The sequence below is a fragment of the Leptosomus discolor genome, chromosome 7, assembly GCF_034619465.1.
Source record: "Leptosomus discolor isolate bLepDis1 chromosome 7, bLepDis1.hap2, whole genome shotgun sequence".
Classification (NCBI taxonomy): domain Eukaryota; kingdom Metazoa; phylum Chordata; class Aves; order Leptosomiformes; family Leptosomidae; genus Leptosomus; species Leptosomus discolor.
Window position 1 is genome coordinate 51,544,485 of NC_141397.1, and position 20,006 is coordinate 51,564,490.

A 20,006-nucleotide genomic window follows, 5' to 3' on the forward strand; every position below is an offset into this window, starting at 1 on the left:
GACAGAGAGAGACAGGTCTGCTCCCTTGTCCTCTCTTCCCAAGGCTTCTCCCGAACACTGAGAGAAGGCCGGCTCTGCCTGACAGCCTGCTCGCCGCTTTTGTACGTGCCGAGTGCCCGCTGGCACGGCACCTGCCCTGGCGGGTGTTCACCAGGCACCGCGACAAGCCTGCTTGAATAGCATTGCTGCAACTCATTAAAAGTGAAATCAGAATATCTGCTTCGGGGCTTTTGTACCTTCCCAGCTGCATGACCTTTTTAAGGAGGCTGGGGAGGGCTCAGTGCGCAGGGTCTGCCCCTCCTCTGAGGCCACAGCACTGCAAGAGTGGGAATGCAACGCAACATGAGCAACCATGTCTGAAGCTAAATGGTTTGCTCCAGGAGCGTGGAGGTCTTTCCAGCTCTCTGGAATCGGATATGTGGGCTTCCCCCATTGTCTGAGCCACGCCAGCAAACCCACGTTGAGGGTTTGGCTGGCAGTGCCCCCATCTTCTGCTGCTGTTACTGACATGAAGAAATAACGATGTGGACATAGAATCCTGTAAATCTGCAGGAAATATTCTGCACTTACTGTGGTGGGACCCTGACTGGTGTGGGTGTGCAGCAAAGCGCTTTCTTGCCCTGGGCAGGCTACAGGAGCTGAGCAGGGAGCCAGCATTTCACAAATCTTTACCAACCGGAGGGGGCTGAGGTGGGAGGGAGGTCTTGCAGGTGTCCTGTCCCACTTGGTAGGACAAGGGGAGGTTGTTTTAAATTTCTGTGCAGCAACCAGGAGCGACAACAATTACTCAAAGGTTCAGAATCCAAACTAGCTTTACTCCGTAACTGTTTAACATTGACAACAACCGATAATTGTAATGAGAATGACAACCGAATTGACAGTTGCCAAAGGGAACTGCAATCCCAACTCTTTTTAAAGCCAAACGCGACCACAACCCTTGGTGAAGGCAAACGTGGCCACGAAGCTCGGCCCTGGTAATAGTTGAGAACGAGAGGAAGGAGGAAAGAGAGAAAGGTAAGAGATGGAGCGTAAGACATCACCACCTCGGACCCTGCGTCGGTCAGACGTGGCCGCAGGCAGCCCCTCAACGGGGGCACGTGGTCCCCTCGCCTCACGGCCTTGGTCAAGTCTCTGTCCCGCCCCTTGGAGGCGGATTGACCGGCCACTGCGAGCGTGCGCGCTCCGAGACGGGAATCTTCCAGAAACGAGCGGGGGCTGCCCTGGGCCCCGCGCCCTTCGCGCCCAGAACCCTCCAGAAAGGGGTGGGGGCGGGCGGCACCGGGGCGCGCGCACTGCGGGGAGAGGGTCGGCACCTCGGGGACCGGGACCGGCCTCGCCCGGTGCGCGGGGCAGGGACGGACCCTCGCCGAAGGGGACGCTGGCTCCCGAGGACCCCACCCCACCTCCGCGGGACGGGGGCCCTCGCTCCCCTCCCCTGTCGCCTTGTCCAGACGTACCGCAACAGCTCCGCGGCCGGGTGCCGCAGCGGGATCAGACACAACCGCCGTGTTTAAGCCATTTTCCCTTTAAACTTTTAAACCCTCCTGCCGCGGTTCCTGGGACACAAGACCGAACACCGCACCCGCGCACCGGGCGACGGCTCCCAAGCGTCAGGCCGTTCCACCGCGGCCGCACCGGGCCCCTGTCTCCTCCCCCCGGCCTCCCCACACCTCCCTGCCGCCGCCGGCGCTGGCCGCCCACACCGCGGCACCACCCCCGACCCCGCCGCCCCGGCCCGGCCCGGCCCCGCACGCACGGCGCCCCCCCGTGGGTGCGCAGGCACATAGCAGCCAGGGATTTGGCGGTCCGCCGGCCGCCAGGGGGCGCGGCCGGCGGCGGGCTGGGGTGGTGGCTCTGACGCGCCGCGGGGCGGGGCGGGGCCGGCCGAGGCGGCGGCGGCGGCGGCGGCCGCGGCCGGAAGCGAGTGGGCGGGCGGGCGGCGCGGCGATGGAGGCGCCCTCGGTGCCGGCCGTCTCGACGTCGGGGCGCGGGCCCATCAAGGGCATCCTGAAGAAGGGCGGCGGCAAGCTGTCGGCGGGGGGAGCGGCTCCCGGGGCGCGGCGGGCCAGCCCGGCCCGCGACGAGGACGAGCACGGGTGAGGGCCGCGCCGAGCCCAGCCGGGGCCCCGGCGGTGGTGAGGCGGTGGTGGGTCCCCGCAGGGCCTTATCCCCGGCCCCGCTGCCTCCAGCCGTCCCGGGGTCTTCGCGAGGCGGGGTCAGCCAGGCGGCGGCTCCGGTCGGGGGTTGCCGGGCTGTCGCGTTTTGAGGGGCGGTGTGAAGCGGGCGGGGCAGAACCGGGGTGAGCGGGTTAGCGCGTCGTTCCCGCGCTGCGGTGGTCCTGAGGTACGGCTCCGCCCGTCGGCGGGGGTCAAGCGGTGGGAGCCCCCAGCGGGGCTGGAGCGGGGCAGGGTCTGTGCTAAGAGCGTGCGGAGAGCCGGGGCGGTGCGCCTGGGTGTCCGGGGCGGAGAGAGCGAGGGCTGCCGGCCTGCCGCCGTGGTACGGCCGAGAGCGCGGTGTGGCAGCTGGAAAAGCTGGTGTGGTTCTTTGCTGGTGTTGAAGTGTTTGCAGAAGCTGTGTTATCCTTAAATGGCCGTTCAGAAAGACAAACGGGAAGGCTTTACAGTTGCGAGAAGGCTAGTGTACAGTTTGGGAAACGGGCTTTGCCATGGGAGGTTTATTCTTGGTCTTCTCAAAGGTGGCTTGTTTCTCTGCAGCCAGAAGCGTGTCCCTGGGGAGAGGACCTCTCCTGGGCTGAAATATAAGATGTATTCTCCGTTGTGCACGATTCATCTGTAAAGATCTTGCACTTGAGAATATGCACTGGCCATGTGGTTTGTGTTTGGAATGACATGAAAATCCTGGTTTAGTTGTAACACGCCGCATTAGTCCAAATATGCAGAAGTGGTCTTTAGCCAGCCAGCAGCTGTCCTTGACCAGTAAGAATTCTTGCACTTTTCCTGATGTTAGCACCCTGTACGTGCTGCCTAACATTGCTCTGAGACTCCCATCACGTTGTGATGACTAGTGTTTGACCTGAACTTTACAAAATTACTTTTGAGGGTTTTCATCATTTGGAACCTCACTCGGTATTGCAAGGAGAGAAATAATGATAAATAAAATGGACGTGCAATTACTATTTTTTTTTTTTTTTGGTATTATGGTAATATTCCTTTCCTCTTTGCCTAGTTAAATCATGAGTATAGCCTAAAGTCAGTAAGGTAAGAGTGAAAAGTTTTTGGCTTGCTGTGTTGCCTGTGTTAGCTGCTTCTGCTTTCCAGGGAGAAATTATTGCAGCTGAAAGAATGAGATGATGTTTTTTGAAGGAGCTGAATGTAAGTAGCAATATGCTACACAATGTTGTGCTTTTTTTCCGCTATTCTTTAGTTTTAATATAGTGTAGCATAACATGTTTAGTACCACATGAGACATAAAGTAGAACTGGCTGTTGGTAGCCTCTGTTTCATGTTCTTCAGTCTCTTTGTACCATCTTGAAGAATGATCAGAAATGAGAGTACAAATTGACCAGCTCAGTATGGTGTATTGGTTATAGTACACACTAATTTCTTGCAAAGCGGTTAAGTGGGCAGGAGAGCAGCTTCTATTTCCTGTTGACCAATGTGATTCAGTAAAGTCGATTAGATTAATTCTGAAATTGCCTTGCAAGTTAAAGGATATTGGCTAAACCTGGCTGGCTGCATCAAAGATTTCCTGGAAAGAACAGTATAAGATATTTAAAGCTGGTTTGTGTGCAGGTACTATTTTTGGTTGGCAACACTTCATTAAATCAGTGTTATTTCTGACTTAAGCAACATAATTTTTTCTTAAAAGAATGATAAATAGTATGTCCATGATTTTCCTTAAGGATTAAAAATTACTTTATGGATTCAGGTGTCTCTTTTCTTCATGCATCTGTATCAGCAGCTTCTCTGCTTATTTCTAATATTGAAATTTGGGTCTGAATAGCTTTAAAAATAGCTGCAGATGAAAGAGCTCATTGTGTCAGCTGTCATCTTTTAAAGCACCATGTTCAGTAGAGCTCTCGTTTATTTGCATCATTAGTGACCTTGCACTGTTGTTAGTGAGGGTAAAATTCTTTGGAAAATTTCTGTAATAAAAATATGATGCAAGAGGGAAGCTTATGAGATTGGGACACCACTGGAGCTGCATCCTAAGAGCTGAGATCATGGTTTAATGGTAGATACGATCTTGGCATGCTGGGTGTACAGTATGTTTTGCCTTAAGGCTCTTGTAAGAGTCTGTGAACGATCTGATCTGGTATTTTACAGAGTAACTAAGGAAGTGTACGGCTGTATGTGTGTGCAAGCACCTGTGTTGGAACAGGCAAAAGAAGAGTCTGCTATGGTAGGAGCAAGTGAGGTGTGAGAGGTGTTTTGAGTAATACTGCTGCAGAAACTTCTTGCCTGTCAAGGTGTGGTGTCAAAATAAACGATTATGTGTATTTAAAGATGTGAGAGAATACAAATGAGCACTTTTGAGGTATTTCAAATCAGATTTTCATAAGGAAGATTACATTTCCTATGTCTATATCCGAAGGGGTGTCAGGAAGTATTTTCTATCTGGTCCTAAGCTCTGTTATTAACGTTATGCTGCTCAGGCATGCCTAAGCATGCTAAATGGGAGACAGTCAAGGGAGGTGTGGGTTTTTAGAGCACTTAGTCACTCTCCTGTGATGGCTTTTTACATGGAGGGGTGAAATGACATGTTTGTCTGTTTGCTACTAATGGTATTTATTTATTTTTCCTAGCTGACCTTTAAATTGTGCTTTGGGAGGCGTTCCACAGCCGAGGCTTTTGGTGTTGGAATCTGAGTTTAACGAATGAGTGTGAAAAACTAAACCACAAAGAGCTTCCTCAGTCTTGTATTTCGAAGTTACTGAATTGCTAGCTGTAGGCTGGCTGGCTTTGAGAGCAGTGTGTGCCAAAGAGATTCTTCTAAGGTTGCTGGTATTATTGTTGGATATTGTGAGCCCAGGCAATAAACCTTGATGCACTCTGGGCACGTGTAGCGAGCACAAAGCGTGGGAGTTTCTCCCATCTGTCATATTTCCTTTTTAACTGAGCTCTGTCTCTTTACAAGGGCTGGGTACCACTGTCGACTGCTATCGCTAGTAGAAATCCTCATGCGCTCACCATGTAACTGTGTAATTGTCTTGTGTTAGTCATAGATGAACTTTAAGCAGGTGTTTAGCTGATGTTTAACTGATGATTTTTTGACTCCTAAATAGGTAGGTTTGAATAACTGGCGTTCTGGGACTAGAGCTCTTGCTTTGTCATGAAGCTCATGACTCTCCATCCTGCCAGAGCAGGCAATCTGACTCACGTGTTGTCCGCTTAGGTTGCAATCCTTGTGTTGCAGTTCGAACAAAATGATTAAATACATCTGAAACCTCAAACATGAGAGTTTGGCATTGGTTACTATATGCTAAGGGGATTAAGCTCACTTAATTTGTATGTGTTTCCGGAGTATAAGTCTGTGGCATGTAGGATTCAGCATCAAATCCTGCTTCTAGTTTTTTATCCCTGTATTTTTTTTTCCCCCAGTGTGTTATACAGTGCTCTCCGTCAATATAAAATTTAGTTTGTGTTTGGGATTTTGCTTTGTCAGTTTTGTTTTACAGATAGCATTCTGCTCCAGAGCAGTTTTTATTGGAGGTTGAATATATTTTTCAAACTTATTATTTAATCACAGACTGTGTAAGAGTACAGTAAGTTAAAGTTTTCTAGCCAACTGCCCCCACCCAAAACCCCACCAAAATATTGAGAAAAAAGACAAACCAAAAAGAAAACGCAAAAGCAATAAAGCCCTGTAACATGTGCTTCCTTAACATATTCCTGTTGCTTTCCTTAATAGTATTATATAATTAATATAAAATATAGCAATATTTTAATATTAATAAAAGTAATTAAAATTAACAATTTTAACATTAAGAAATTATAATAATGATTATATGATTAATATAAAATATACTAAATTTATATTTTAAGTAATAAAATTATAAATTACTTAATTGAGGTAATATTAAGTAGTGGAATTATTTTACTGTTCTAAAGTTAAGTTTCTTGGCTTAGTCTAAGTGGAAGACCACCTTGTGAAGCTTGCAATAACCTTTTTAGATAAAATGAGGAGCCTTGTCGCTTCTGTTGATTAAACGTTTCTGTGGCTTTTGAATAAGTAGAGGGGTGACACTTCCTCTGGCCACAAAGCAATTGCTTTCCTTGTAGCTTATGTATTTTGTCAGTCTGGGTGAGCTTTTGTTTCTGTGAATATACATAAAGTGGTACATTCTGTGATTAACTGAGAAAATTCTGAGTAATGTAACATCACTGGTGCCTGTCTGTAAAATGTGACACTCCCTTGGCTTAATTACAGCAGTGAATCAGTTCTGTTCTGTGATTCCCATTTAGGATGACAAAAGCAGTATTAATAACCAGCTTGTTCAGTGCTATTTATTTTACTGCATGAAGTTATTTGTTGGTTGGTATTGTTTATGTAATTTTTGCTAAAAATCATATCTCACTGAGCAGAGATGAGGTGGAAGTTATTTGGTTTTGTTGAAGTGTTGCGGGTTGTAATAAGAGGAAGAATGATCTTACAATAACTTGTAACAAGAGCAGACAGCTAATGGGACAGTGATTGAACAAGGCCAGTAGTCTCTTGAGAAAAATATGTGTGTGGATATGAATAAGAATACATTTATAGATTGCTGAGTTTGTTAAGCTATTGTGAATTGTCAGGGAAATAAAGTTGTGCTGATAATTTGTCACAGCTTAACTGAAGTATGTATAGAAGAATATTTAATAGCCGTATTTTGAACATGCCTGTGTGTCATAATATTCTTTGTGCTTAGTATGTAGTAGAGGTCAAAAGACAATCTAAACATTTCTTCTGTGACCAAACAGAACTAATTGTTTTTAGACTATCAGAAAATTTAAATTTGTTTTCATTTTTTCAGTAAAAAGTCACAGAAGTGGGATGAAATGAACATCATTGCTACGTACCACCCCGCAGACAAAGATTATGGCTTGATGAAAATAGATGAGCCAAGTACTCCTTATCACAGGTAGGCTTGCTAAACTGCTGACCTAAATGATGCCAGGTGACATAGTAGTTTTACAGCAGAATTGACTTTGTGGATGATGTAGTGTTTATTATAGCTGATTGCTTGGCAGACTGCGCAGGCCTACTGGGTATACACAACATTCAGATTCACAAAGCTTCTAAATAAAGGCTTATAGCTGTCGGGGAGAACTGTCAGAAAGGACAAAGTCAATTTTTAGAAGGTTTATGTCTATCAGGCTTTAGGCTTTGAATGGAATAAGTAGGTCTGACTTGTATTGATTTTATTTTTTTCAGTTAACTTCTGTGTACTAGAATATAAAGTGTCATATCAATATTTAAATCAGATTTGGCAAGTTTTTGAAGTGTTAAAGGAGTCTTTTAATTGAGTGTGGTAAGGTTTTGACTGTTATCAAGCAAATTTTAAGCAGCAGATTATTGATAAAGACTACTTTTTTTTTGCCTTCCAAGCATGGTAGGAGGAGATGATGAGGATGCAGTCAGTGATTCAGAATCAAATGAGCCCTTAAAAGCAGATGTGTTGAGTAAAAAGTAAGTATTGTCATAGAAAATTGACTGAATGTTAAGATAATTGTCTTTCCTGGAGTTGTTTTTCTTTGTGGAAAGGTGTTCTTCTAGAAGTCAAATGTTTGCTGTTGTGAAATTATGTAGTTTTTGGTGTTTGATAGGGTCACTGGTACTTAAAACCTCTTGTAGGTTGTTACTACACAGAAATATGGCAAAAATAAGGAGCAAAGCACTTTGTGTTCTGAAATGTCATTATTTTAAATAGTGAAAAACTTGCTGTTTCAGCATTTTGTATTGCATGGTTTATGTAGACTGGCAGCTGCAGCTGAAGGTAAAGGACCCAAGATCATAGCAAAGCAAGAGGAAAGCAGTGAGGAGGAGGAAGAGGATGAAGAGTTAACACCTGAAGAACGAGGTAGGTGTAAGTTGTTTTCTTTGGTGTTTTTTTTTTACTCCTACAAACAGTTTCAGATTTCCAGTAAGAGAGATTTGAGAAGAAAAAGTACTATCAGAAAAACGTTGTGATTTGAAAATAGAGATGAATAGTCTTTGAAAGGTGAATAAAAGATTGAACAAATATGCTGTTTGTTTCTAATCAAGACTGTTTGGGTTGGGATCTACATATAAACAGGAATTTGCTGCTACTGTCCCCCCCCTTGTATACAAGCTTAAGGTGTAGGAATTCCTCTTAAGAATCCTAGACTTCTCAAATAAGAAGCTCTTCTGGTTTTGGGGTAAGGGGATAGTTCTTAATCTGAACATGTTTCAGGTAGACTTAACAATTCGGTGAGTACCACTGCAATTAAGATGCTGCTACTTGCTTGCAAACATACAGATGATATTTCTGTTTTCAAAGCAGCTGGTAGATGGATCCAGCAGGAAGTCTGCCTTTATTGCCGAAGCAAATTACATCTTCAACAGAGATCTTGTTTTCTGTTAGCTTGGGCTAGAACATTTGAGGAAACAGTCAAACAATAATGCTTCTAAGGTTTCAGGCATGTATTATCTAGCTGTTGGTTCTCATCTTTCCTGGCCCCAACTTTGAGCATGTAACCTTACTATTCTAAAGGAACTAAAAAAAAAAATAGTGTTGGGGGTGCCAATAAGGAAAGTTTAATTTAGTTACAATGCATTACTACTAGACCTGCTAATGTTTAATATATGGAGCAGTTAGGCTTCAGGCTATGGTGAAAGTGGAAACTATTTTCTTCTACATGTGGTAAATATCTCTCGTAACCGGTCTTTGGTAGCTAGCCAGGAGTTGAGTTGGACACCTGCAAAAATTCATCTTCTATCCCACCAGTACGTCTCAATTTGTCCTTAAGTTTACTTAGAAACAAGGCTTGCAAAGCTTTGGAATTTCGTATGCCGTTACTAGATGCTTCTCTTGGTTCAGACTTGCTCTTACTTGCAGGCAGGTTCTTTTAAAAGTGCTTCAGCCATTCCAGTCCATTGATTACTGGCCTTTGGGTAAGTCAGTCTCATTTAAAAGAACACTCCACTACTTGAAGCAAATAATGTTAATTCAGTGATTACTTGATCATATAATCAGTGGACTTTCAAGGTAGGAATAAATTTGACCTAGGAAACTGTGCTTCTCTGAAGAGGAAGTAAGTTGATTTTTTTTTTTTTAAAGGGAAGAAGTAAATATTTGCATTTATTCGTCCACAGAGAAAAAGAAACAGTTTGAAATGAAGAGGAAAATGCACTACAATGAAGGGCGAAACATCAAACTGGCGAGACAGCTCATTGCGAAAGAACTGCATGGTGAAGAAGAGGATGATGATGAGGAGGAGGATGAAGAGATGCATGATGCTGCAGATGTAGAAACAATGAATACAGAAGTTGCCGAACATGGTGAGCTACTGATTAATCAAGAAGCATGTTTAAGTACTGGTGGCCCTTTCAGCTGTTGGGAAATGAATGTACTCAAGTGTGAGAACAAATAGAAAGGGTACGGTATGTATGTAATGCTCAATGTGTAATACTGCATGCTGTCTCGATAGGTAGATTTGTAGCATGGTACCAAAACCATCAGTATTGCTAAATGGCATGTGGGCTTTTGTTTGTTGTGACGTAACAGAAAAGGAAACACCTCTGCTTTGCACTATTTCCCCAGGATAACTGACTCCTGGTAGTGAAGTTGCTGACATCCTTTTTAAAGGAAGAGTTGTCTTGTACAGAGCACTTAGTTGTGGCCACGTGGGAGAGCTGGCCTTACGTTGTGGTTCAGTGCCCATTCTGCTCCCCAAGCATCCCGTAGCCAGCAATGGGGAACTAGCATGAACACTTCCTCCCTGTTGAGAGGAGTGTATCCAACTTCCTAAGTAAGAGCTTCTGCCTGTCTTACTGTAATGTAAAACCGCTGTTAGGACTTCAGTACACGCTTGCCCTTAAGCAGTAATGTTTATTCCTGTAGTATGGGATAAGACCCTCAGCTTTGCTTTTAGTGCAGCTACTAGAAGAAAGTCTGGCACTTTTAGCTGGGAGCTGTTTCTGGAACCTGCTTCAGGGCTGTCTTCTGATAGGAAATTCCTAAAACTACAGAGGCTGACACCTTCTCTTTCTTCTTTAAGCTTCTCTCTGGGTGGAAGGTGTAGACTGTATAATAAAAGTCTTTGAAAAGGCTGAGGTACTTAATGCCTTCTTTGCCACAGTCTTTAATAGTAAGACCGGTTCTCCAGGTACGCAGCCCCCTGAGCTGGAGGACAGGGATGAGAAGCAGAATGAAGCCCACCTAATCCAAGGGGAAATGGTTAGCCACTTGCTATGTCATATAGACACACATGAGTCTGGGGCTGGATGGGATCCACCTAAGGATACTGAGGAAGCTGGCAGAAGTGTTCACCAAGCTGCTTTCACTCATTTACCAGCAGTCGTGGCTAACCGGGGAGGTCCCTGTGGGCTGGAAGGTAGCAAATGTGACTTCCATCTGCAAGAAGGGCCAGAAGGAGGATATGGGGAACTACAGGCCTGTCAGTCTGACCTTGGTGCCTGGGAAGGTTATGGGGCAGATCATTGTGAGTGCCATCATACAGCATGTACAGGACAACCAGGTGATCAGGCCCAGTCGCCATGGGTTTATGAAAGGCAGGTCCTGCTTGACTAACCTGATCTCCTTCTATGACCAGGTGACTCGCTTAGTGGATGAGGGAAAGGCTGTGGATGTTGTCTGCCTAGATTTTAGTAACGTCTTTGACACCATCTCCCACAGCGTTTTCCTGGAGAAACTGGCTGCTCATGGCTTGGAGAGGTGTACTCTTCACTAGGTAAAAAACTGGCTGGATGGCCAAGTCCAAAGAGTTGTGGTGAATGGAGTTGAATCCAGCTGGCAACAGGTCACAAGCAGTGTTCCCCAGGGCTCGGTAGTGGGGCCAGTTCTGTTTAATATCCTTATCAATGATCTGGATGAGGAGATCGAGTGCACCTTCAGTAAGTTTGCAGAGGACACCAAGTTGGGTGGGAAAGCTCTACAGAGGGATCTGGACGGGCTGGATCAATGGGATGAGGCCAACTGTATGAGGTTCAACAAGGCCAAGTGCTGGGCCCTGCACTTGGGTCACAATGACCTCCTGAAACGCTACGGGCTTGGGGATGAGTGACTGGAAAGCTGCCCGGTGGAAAAGGGCCTGGGGGTGGTAGTCGACCGCCGACTGAACACAAACGAGCACTGTGCCCAGGTGGCCAAGAAGGCCAGTAGCATCCTGGCCTGCATCAGAAATAGTGTGGCCAGCTGGAGTAGGGAAGTGATCGTCCCCCTGTACTTGGCACTGGTGAGGCCGCGCCTCAAATACTGTGTGCAGTTTTGGGCCCCTCGCTACAAGAAAGACACTGAGGTGCTGGACCATGTCCAGAGAAGGGCAGTGAACCTGGTGAAGGGTCTGGAGAACAGATCTTATGAGGAGCAGCTGAGGGAGCTGGGGTTGTTTAGTCTGGAGAAGAGGAGGCTGAGGGGAGACCTTATCACTCTCTGCAACTGCTGGAAAGGAGGTTGTAGTGAGGTGGGGGTCGGTCTTTTCTCCCAAGTAACAAGCAATAGGACAAGAGGAAATGGCCTCACGTTGCACCAGGGGAGGTTTAGATTGGACACTAGGAAAAATTTCTTCATCAAAAGGGTTATCAAGCACTGGAACAGACTGCCCAGGGAGGTGGTGGAGTCACCATCCCTGGAGGTGTGTAGATGTGGTGCTTAGGGACATGGTTTAGTGGTGGACTTGGCAGTGCTAGGTTAATGGTTGGACTCTTATCTTAAAGGTCTTTGCCAGCCTGAATGATCCTGTGATTTTTGTGGTGGCCTTCTGGTGAAAACGGCTGTCCCACTACCCACGTCTGTGTGTAATAGCACTTTGAACAAGTTTTTAGCATTGAAAGAAATAGACATCTGTTGCTCATGAGACTAGTGGCAATGAAGTCTGTAAGCCTCATTCATCTGTTGCTTGGCAAAGCTATGTGACATTAGCACAGTCTGCAGACTTGGGAAGATGCTGCATGGGTTTAACTCGGTTCACATTTGCTTTTGACAACCATGTGAACTAGGAACTCTTTCTAAAATTAGTTTAAATTCCACACAATACAAAGGCAATTTGCAAAGTTGTGTGTTTTTAAGTTCTGTGGATTGCACATTTTAGTCCCATTATTTATTACAGGAGGACTAATACCTTCAAAATTGCTCCGAAAGGGTCACTTGGTATGTGTCTGAGACCCATTAATGGACTGACTTTATTCAGTAACTTAATATATGCCTTATAATGGCTATTTACTAGACCTTCACTCTCCAGGGGAAAGGAGGGCTCCGATAGGCAACCTTATGACCTTTCGCCATGGCTTGAAGCTGCCATCTCTCTGCACTCTGCTGTAAAACAGAGGCAACTCCGCTCCCCAGCTGCATTCGCCAGTGGAAAGAAGGCACACCTTTGCAGCATTTTCCATCTCTATTGTTGAAGTCCATTCCACCTTGCCTCATAACCAGCTTCAGAGCCACAACTGGTAATTATCAATTTTAGACTGCTCATGGCCAATAGATTCTATACACTGTTTGCCAGTTTATCAACCCATTAACTAACTGGTTCACCTCCACACCACAGCATATAGAAATACTTTCCATTAACTTGATGTCGTTCTCAATTCTTCACTTTGTTTTCTATCATTCTGCTTAACAAACCTCGATGTTTCATTATCTCCTTGTCTCTGCATCAACCGTCACAGCTTTTGGTCTCTGTACTTCATCAGTTGTTCTGAGGTGAAGTACTGATCTTATGTTCAAATGCCCCCAGACTGATCATGTGTGATTCCCTGTGGCAGGGTTGGTCAAAAGATGATCGAACGTGGAAAAAACTGTTAAACCCCCTTCTCTTCTGCCACTGCCCATGTTTTGAGATACTCTTACATTGAGATGATAAACGTTCAGCAACATAGCTGTGTTAAAGTAATGTCAAAGTTTTACTGAAATAACTTTTTTTTGTGATGACATCTTTTTATTACGCTCTCATCTGTATTCTGAGGTCACAGAAGAATCTCCTTATTCATAAATGTTAATTAAACAGATACTAGGCCTACAGAACACTTCTCAAATAGCTGGTTTTAACACTCGCTACTTGGGTTTTTGGCAGTCTGTGCTTTCGGTCATGCAGCGCTTTTGGTCACATTAAGCAATTGAGTATTTAACAGTATTTCAATTTGGTTGTTTCCTTCATGGAAGTGGATCAAAATGCTACTAATATTCTCGTTCCTGAGATTCCCCTGTTAGGACTGTAAGTGTGTGGAAAGTTTCTTCATCTGGACAGCTTTCGAAGAGCTCTTCGACTTCAAATTGATGTATTTTAAAGTGCTTTCTTATAGAGGAGAAATGGAGGGGTTTTTTACTCAGTGTATTGGGTGATGCAGGAGCTGATTTTTGAGATGGCTTATTTTGGCTTCGCTCTGTTAAACTAACAGCTCGGATGCTTGCTTTTAACTGCCAAGGAAACGCCTGTCTTTTTTCTGCATGTTGTATTGTAGCTACAGTTCGATAATTTCTTCCATTCGATTTCAGTTCTTCTGAAGTTGCGGAGATATCTGGTGATGTGGCTACCACTCACCTATTACGGCTGAGACTGTCAATCTACATAAGTGAGAGCTGGTGTGCAGTGTCTTTTTATTCCAGTGGAATAACATGGCTTCTGTAGTACTGATGATCATTCCAGGTGAAGATGTGACATGAGGCATTTATTAGTGGTCTGTTGTGACTCTAGGGCTCCACTGGCACTGGGGTGGTTTTTTTCAGGCAATTTGAGACTTTCTTCTCACTTGGAATTTTTTTTTGTCCATGAAGATCCCTTAAAGGTTCTGGGCTTCTCTTTCCAATGCTCCTTTCCACCTTCTAAGCCTGTCTGGTTTGTATTTGAGTAAAACTAACAGTACTCTCCTTTTGAAGAAGGGGCTAAAGACTTAGGACAGGTTTTTAAGAAGGCTTCTGTCAGATACCACCAGGTCTGCTAATATGAGTTGCGCTTCTTGGTTACAGACTGAGATTTCTTGCTGACTGAAATGAAGATGGCCAGTCCAGTCAGTGATGGTGAGAACTCTTTGTCTATCTTTGCCCCTGTCTTCATCGTGGGCTACCAAATGTTTTAAGTGGATGAGTCATTCCTTTCTTGCCTTAAGTACCTATAACTTACCCTATGCATGTGGATTCTAACAGCCAAACTTTTTTGATGGAAAAGAAAGTTCAAGTTGTAATAGACTGCATTAGGATTGCTTGCTTCAGCATTTCAGCTTCTCTGGAATTTCTCTGGCTACTCCCTATTTATGACTCCATGAAGGACATAAATAGACTTTGCCAGCAAAATAGTGACCTTTGTTCTTCAAGCATGTTTTTCCTTTAGAAATTCTCTTTGAAATCATTGAAGGAAAGATCCCTGATGTAGGTAGACTTAAGCATGATGATTTCAATGCAGACCTGTCTTTATTTCTGCTACGCAGAAGTATCAGCTACAAGGGTGTGACCTATAGGAGTTCAATTGACAAGCGATAAAACTATTGTTCTCTCCTCATGGTTCATTTAGCATTCATTGCTATGATAACCCTGCTCAGGTACTGCTCATCAGCTTAGCTGTCAGCTGACTGGGTGTGCCCTTTTGGCCTTCAGTAGATACAGAATACATTGTGTTTTCTCAACCAAGGTGAGCGTCACCCTAAAGATAACTGAAGTGAGAAGGCTGGGAGCTTAGGCAAATCGGTTCTGCTTGGTAGCTATGCTATTTGCTTTTTAAACTGCACTTGTTACCAAGTCTAACTTGTGCTGAAGCCTAACTGGCCTTTTTAAAAGAAGATTATCATCTGCATGTGTGTTTTTCTGATCTTTGTTTTATGCTACTGAATTTTCAACTGTGCAAATATATATATATACACATATATTTATATATATAGTGGTTTTTTAATGGGAAAAGCACTAGCAAGAAGGAGCTTTCTCTGATATATTGCTGTTCTTGGGTTCAAACCCATGAGTTTAATGACTTCCTGAAAAACACAACAGACTGTCCTTATAAGCTTGTTTTGTTTTAAAGTGTCGCATCTGGAATTGAAATTTGACTTGAAAAATACTATGCTTGCTTGTGTTTCAGGAACTTCATATGTTAGTTCTGCAAATTGATCTCTCTCAACTCCTGGGTTTAAATCCTCCCGAGTCAAGGGGTGGTGAGCATTCAGTGCTTGGTATGTTGAACAATGGTGTTGGCCGTTTCTTCAGAACCTGAGGGTGAAATAACTATTTTGGAAGTTTCTGCACTCTCAAACTGAAAATTTATAGGTTGCTATGATGGGTTGACCAACATTACCTTGGAGAAGCAAAGATGATTTCAGGAGGATATTTGTGTGTGTTTTGCAAATATTCAATGAGTGCGAAGAATTACCTGTTTTTTTTGTAACTTTTCTTATGCAGCACACATGCTACTCATGGCCAGCTGGGAAGTAGAGCACACTGCATAGAAGAAATCTGTCCAGAACTGTAACTGCTTGTTAAAGACACAAATATAAACGTTGCTTCATGATTTTTGCGATTAAGGCTCTTAAATATTGAGAAGCATATCAGTTACAATGTTATATTGCCAAGAATGTTAATTTTAGACTTGTCCATTAGGCAGAAACACCTGTCTAATTGATTTATTCTTGTGCCTAGTATTTCATTGAGAATACTGCTTCATAATCTGTTCAACCAGAATGGCATTCCCTGTATGTATAACGCTGATTATCTTGCATAATGTACTGTTACTCTTCATGCTTCGAAACAGACAGTATCTTTTGGTTTTTCACTATTTATTTGACATTGTTCTAGGTGTGGTATCTCTTATGGAAAGGTTTGGGATTCAAGAGCCGAACGGTACAGCATATATCAGATTGACATGCGAACTATTTATCAGATGTGTTAAGCAGTTTAAAAAGGGATTATTTAAGTCTTACAACTTTTTTTGTAAAGCGACCTGTTAATCTAGATTTCAGTATGTTATGACCTGTACTTTCCCAGTCTTTAGAAGAGCTGTATTACTTTGAGTGGTTTTGGAATCAGTTGTTAGTTTCTGACTAAGGCAGTACTAATGTCTGGTGGAGGGAATGTTTTTACACTGGAAATGTGCTAACTTGAACTTCATGTTTAACTGTCATTATCTCTTTCATCGGGACTGGATGTTTTGTGGAGCTCTCTTTGGCTTATCATGAGAACACGGAAGTTCCCTCCAACTTTTTTCTTAAAACCACATCCACTGTCACTCTTCTGGCTCTTGTTTCAAACTTTTGGTCCTTTTGCACTTGCACAAAGAATGCTTGTGCTACTAGCACCTGAGGAAAAACACCCAACCATGAGCAAATCAACATCAGGACTGTGAAGAGCTGAGTTTAGGCTCTGGCTATTCTTTATATAATAAAGAAGATAACTGCTGGTGATCTCCTGCTTGTCTGGGGTTGGCAACCTGCATATTGAAAACCACTGGTCTTAAATCTTCCTGTATACATTGCAACTTACAGCAGATGCTTTTGTAAAATGAAGGCTATTTGGAAGAATAGAAACTGCCTAATTCCAATACTCGTTTACAGTGTGGTTGTATAGCCCCTGTAAAGAGGGATTCTGAACCTCCAGATTGCTGTCAACAACTTCCCACTCGGTGGAATTTGACTGGTGAATGTTCCGGTATTCAGAGTAGTTCCTGGGTTTTATTACACAAATGAAGTATACAGTTAAGCTTTAGCTTGGATATGGAATACAGTGTATATCTTAATCTTGATCCGAATTTGATATGTTGCAAAAATCCATATAATTATATGGATCTATTTTAAAATGTCTTTTTGTCCACTGTATGTGTGAAGTTTGAATAAAGGAATGAAAGTTATTTTACAGTTATATGCATTCTCAAGTGTGAGCTTTCATGAAATCCCAGAGAGATTGAGAGTGAATAAGGCAATAGGGTGCTGTCTTTTGAAAGATTTATACAAGAACAATTCATGAGAATGGATGCATTGCCAAAGGTACCTGCGAGTTGTGCTAATTGGGTGTTGTAGTGTGCCTTTCCCAACTATCTCTTCTCCTTAGTAGGTAACAGGGTTGTCAGTGGTGGAATATTTAGCCTTCTAAGGGCCTGAATCAGGATTAATACCAGCTTTTCACAAGAAAGAGTTGAACTCTTGACGCAGTCCCGTGTGGTGATGCCAGTTTCTCAATATGGAGACTGCTATTTCTTCCTGTCAGACGTGGTCACTTCTGTAGCATAGAGAGGGGCAAAGAGTAAGCATTTAGATACTTCTGACTCCTAAAGTCACTTACTATAGCTTTAAATTTGGCTCCCAAGAATAGGATTTCAAAGCTTAAAGTTTGCACCCTTTATAGACCAGCTTGCAGTGTTCAGACTGTTGGAATGTCTGCAGTGACCTGTATTCCAAACCAACCGGCTGCTGGCCCAGTCTGCCCCAGCTGGGGCAATGGAGCGCTACTGGGAGAGGCAGCACTAGGCAAAGCCGTGTTACTTTCAGACTGGAGCATGAATGGGTCCAGCTTTGCCCAATGGGTACGGGTAATGCAGGTGCCTTCTGCGATGCTGTAAAACAGATGGCTTGTACTTTGTGGTAGTACACGCGGGTACTCTGTACCTGCAGTTAAAGCAGAATCCATCAGAAACAGGTCTTCTATGAGCTCATGTCCTGCCCTCCTTCCCCCCACGCTTTCTGTGTCCGAGACCTCATTTTCATTTTGGTGCTCACTGGGGCTACTTTGTACCCTACACTGCCTGCAAAGCATTGTTTTAAACAAAAAAAACCCCTTCGCTAACTTCCAGTAAAGACCTTTCCTGTAATGGCTTCCAAAATCCTGGATGAAATGGGTGTGTAGCTTTGAGGGAGGTACAGTGTGCATAAATGCATGATGAGGGTTTTAAATGAACCTCAGAATGTATAGTAGGTCCCTTCATCAGTCAAATTTTGAGCTGTTTGGGTGGTCCCTTTTTCAGTGACACCGAGTTCCCAGGTTTTAGTTAGATGCCATTCTGGAACTTGTACTAGTAGTTACGGGTTTTATTAAAGGCTCCATTCTCCTCTTCATTCCCGTCAGCGCTAGCAAAAATTCTGTTTGTGCTTCTTCGTCTTGCTCAGCTGGAGTGTAACCCGATGTACCTGACACTGCTTTTAACTGAAAGGCTGGCTTACTTGGTTTATCCAGGATTAACACCTTCATGCATTTTAAAAGCTAAAATAGGCAAGATATTCTATATACAGATACTCTATATAACTTTTTTTACAAAGGGATGTCTGATTTCCTTCTGTTCTGGAAATATCAATTATAGTTCCCTCCTGAACGGGGACAAGAGAAGAAATGCCTTTTCTCTTTTTAGATTTGATGGGGACTTAGCTTGCATGCATGTCTTAATCTTGAGGTGCGTATGGCAAAGGCTCATTTGTATAGTAGAGAGTGGTGTAAAGAGGAGACAAAAGACACAGAGCTCTTACTCATGTGGACATTGAGCTCCACGGCATCATAATTGTGAAGCTTCTTGCACAGGTTTAAGTCCTCAAGCTGCATCCTGTTTAGAGAAAATGTTTTCAATATGCTTCCAAGATCTCTTGCAAGTAAGAGCCTTAACTCCATCTTTAAAGGTTTTTTTTTTCCTTGTCCTTAAAGTTCCTGTCACACAGAGTTGTACACAGTTCATAGAAACTGCAAATATTTTTTCCATCGCTCGCTCTCTCGTGTTAAACTTGTATATCTTACCAGAACTCTTTGTTTCTGTAACATGCTTTTTGTGGTGTTTATTATGATGCCACCTCACAACTGTAATTATTTGATCTGAGACCAGTGTTAAGTGTCACAACGTAAATAAAACCATTGTTTTTGTTACTGCCTTATGGCACTAAGACTAGATGTATTGGTTTGACTTCTTGGAGCTTTTTAGAAGGAACTGGCAGCTACTGTGAAGTTTGCAGGTGTGTTTGTCTATGAATACTTAAACCAAAATGGCAGTTTCCTCATCACTGCAAACGAGGAAGTACTCTTTAGTGTAGCTTCGATACACGTCAGTTTATACACACTTACAGATCTTGTGGTTGCTTGGCTACCTAGACGTGAGAGTCTGTCTGGGAACGTGAATCACGAATGTAAGACAGCAGCACCACAGAAAAGGTTGTGTTTTTCAAGGTAATTTTCTTTGTGTGTTGTAGGATTAAAGGAAGATTGGTCTGTCTCCTGACAGCATGGTCAGCATTGCGTAATTACTCACTAGCATTGAGTAATGGAAAATGACTAACACCTACTACTTCTTAGGAAGTAAAACTGTATTCCAAAAAAATATACCTGGGCTCTCCTTTCAAGTTGAAAAATTGGTTTCACAACATAAATGCAGCCTAAGTGATACAAAAATGGCTTAACTTGCTGCTTTTTCTGTGTGGGTGTGACAAACGCATTCGACTCCTTAACCAAACTAGTGATAGTTTGTTTAGTTTTGGTGAGGGACAGCTTACAAAAATAAAGTCATTGTATGTGTAACTCATGGTTTGGATCTGACATTTCACCAGTCAAAAAAAAAAAAAAAGAAAGAAAAAAGAAATCCCCTAAACCACTGACTGAACTAAAAGAACTTCCCTTTGCTTCTGTGAAAGGACACCTTAACTGAGGGAGGGACAGTAAGGGTACAGCAGGCACTCAGCTTCTTGGAAAGGAAAGAAGTGTTATGTTCCCCTCTGTCCTTCCATGCTGTTTCTCCTTGTGAGACCAAAAGGAAGTCGGGGGAGAGAATGGGTAGGGTAAGGGAAAGGGATTAAAAAATAGTGAAGCTTGGTGCAGGTGCTGGGGCACTGCAGGGGTGGAGGGTGTGGAGTGCAGGGGGTGAGCAGGGTCGGTGGCTCCTCAAACTCTTGGAGGAGTGAATGTTACCAACTCCTGTCAGCTT

The 20,006-nt window shown here is 43.8% G+C and overlaps 1 protein-coding gene across 3 annotated transcripts; it reads left to right on the forward strand.

Annotated features, from left to right (window-relative positions):
• The first annotated feature begins 1,947 nt into the window (after positions 1 to 1,947).
• PPP1R2 (protein phosphatase 1 regulatory inhibitor subunit 2) lies at positions 1,948 to 18,982 on the forward strand. 3 transcript variants are annotated; one of them, XM_086468089.1, is made up of 6 exons: positions 1,948 to 2,096; positions 6,974 to 7,081; positions 7,549 to 7,629; positions 7,917 to 8,020; positions 9,277 to 9,462; positions 15,526 to 18,982. In XM_086468089.1, exons 1-6 carry the CDS (start codon positions 1,948 to 1,950, stop codon positions 15,591 to 15,593), a joined length of 696 nt encoding a protein of 231 aa, XP_086324215.1. In that variant the 3' UTR covers positions 15,594 to 18,982. The 3 variants fall into 3 exon arrangements, with proteins under 3 accessions (XP_086324215.1, XP_086324216.1, XP_086324214.1); XM_086468090.1 differs by lacking the exon at positions 15,526 to 18,982 and adding an exon at positions 14,108 to 14,153; XM_086468088.1 differs by lacking the exon at positions 15,526 to 18,982 and adding an exon at positions 12,384 to 12,659.
• Positions 18,983 to 20,006: the final 1,024 nt, after the last annotated feature.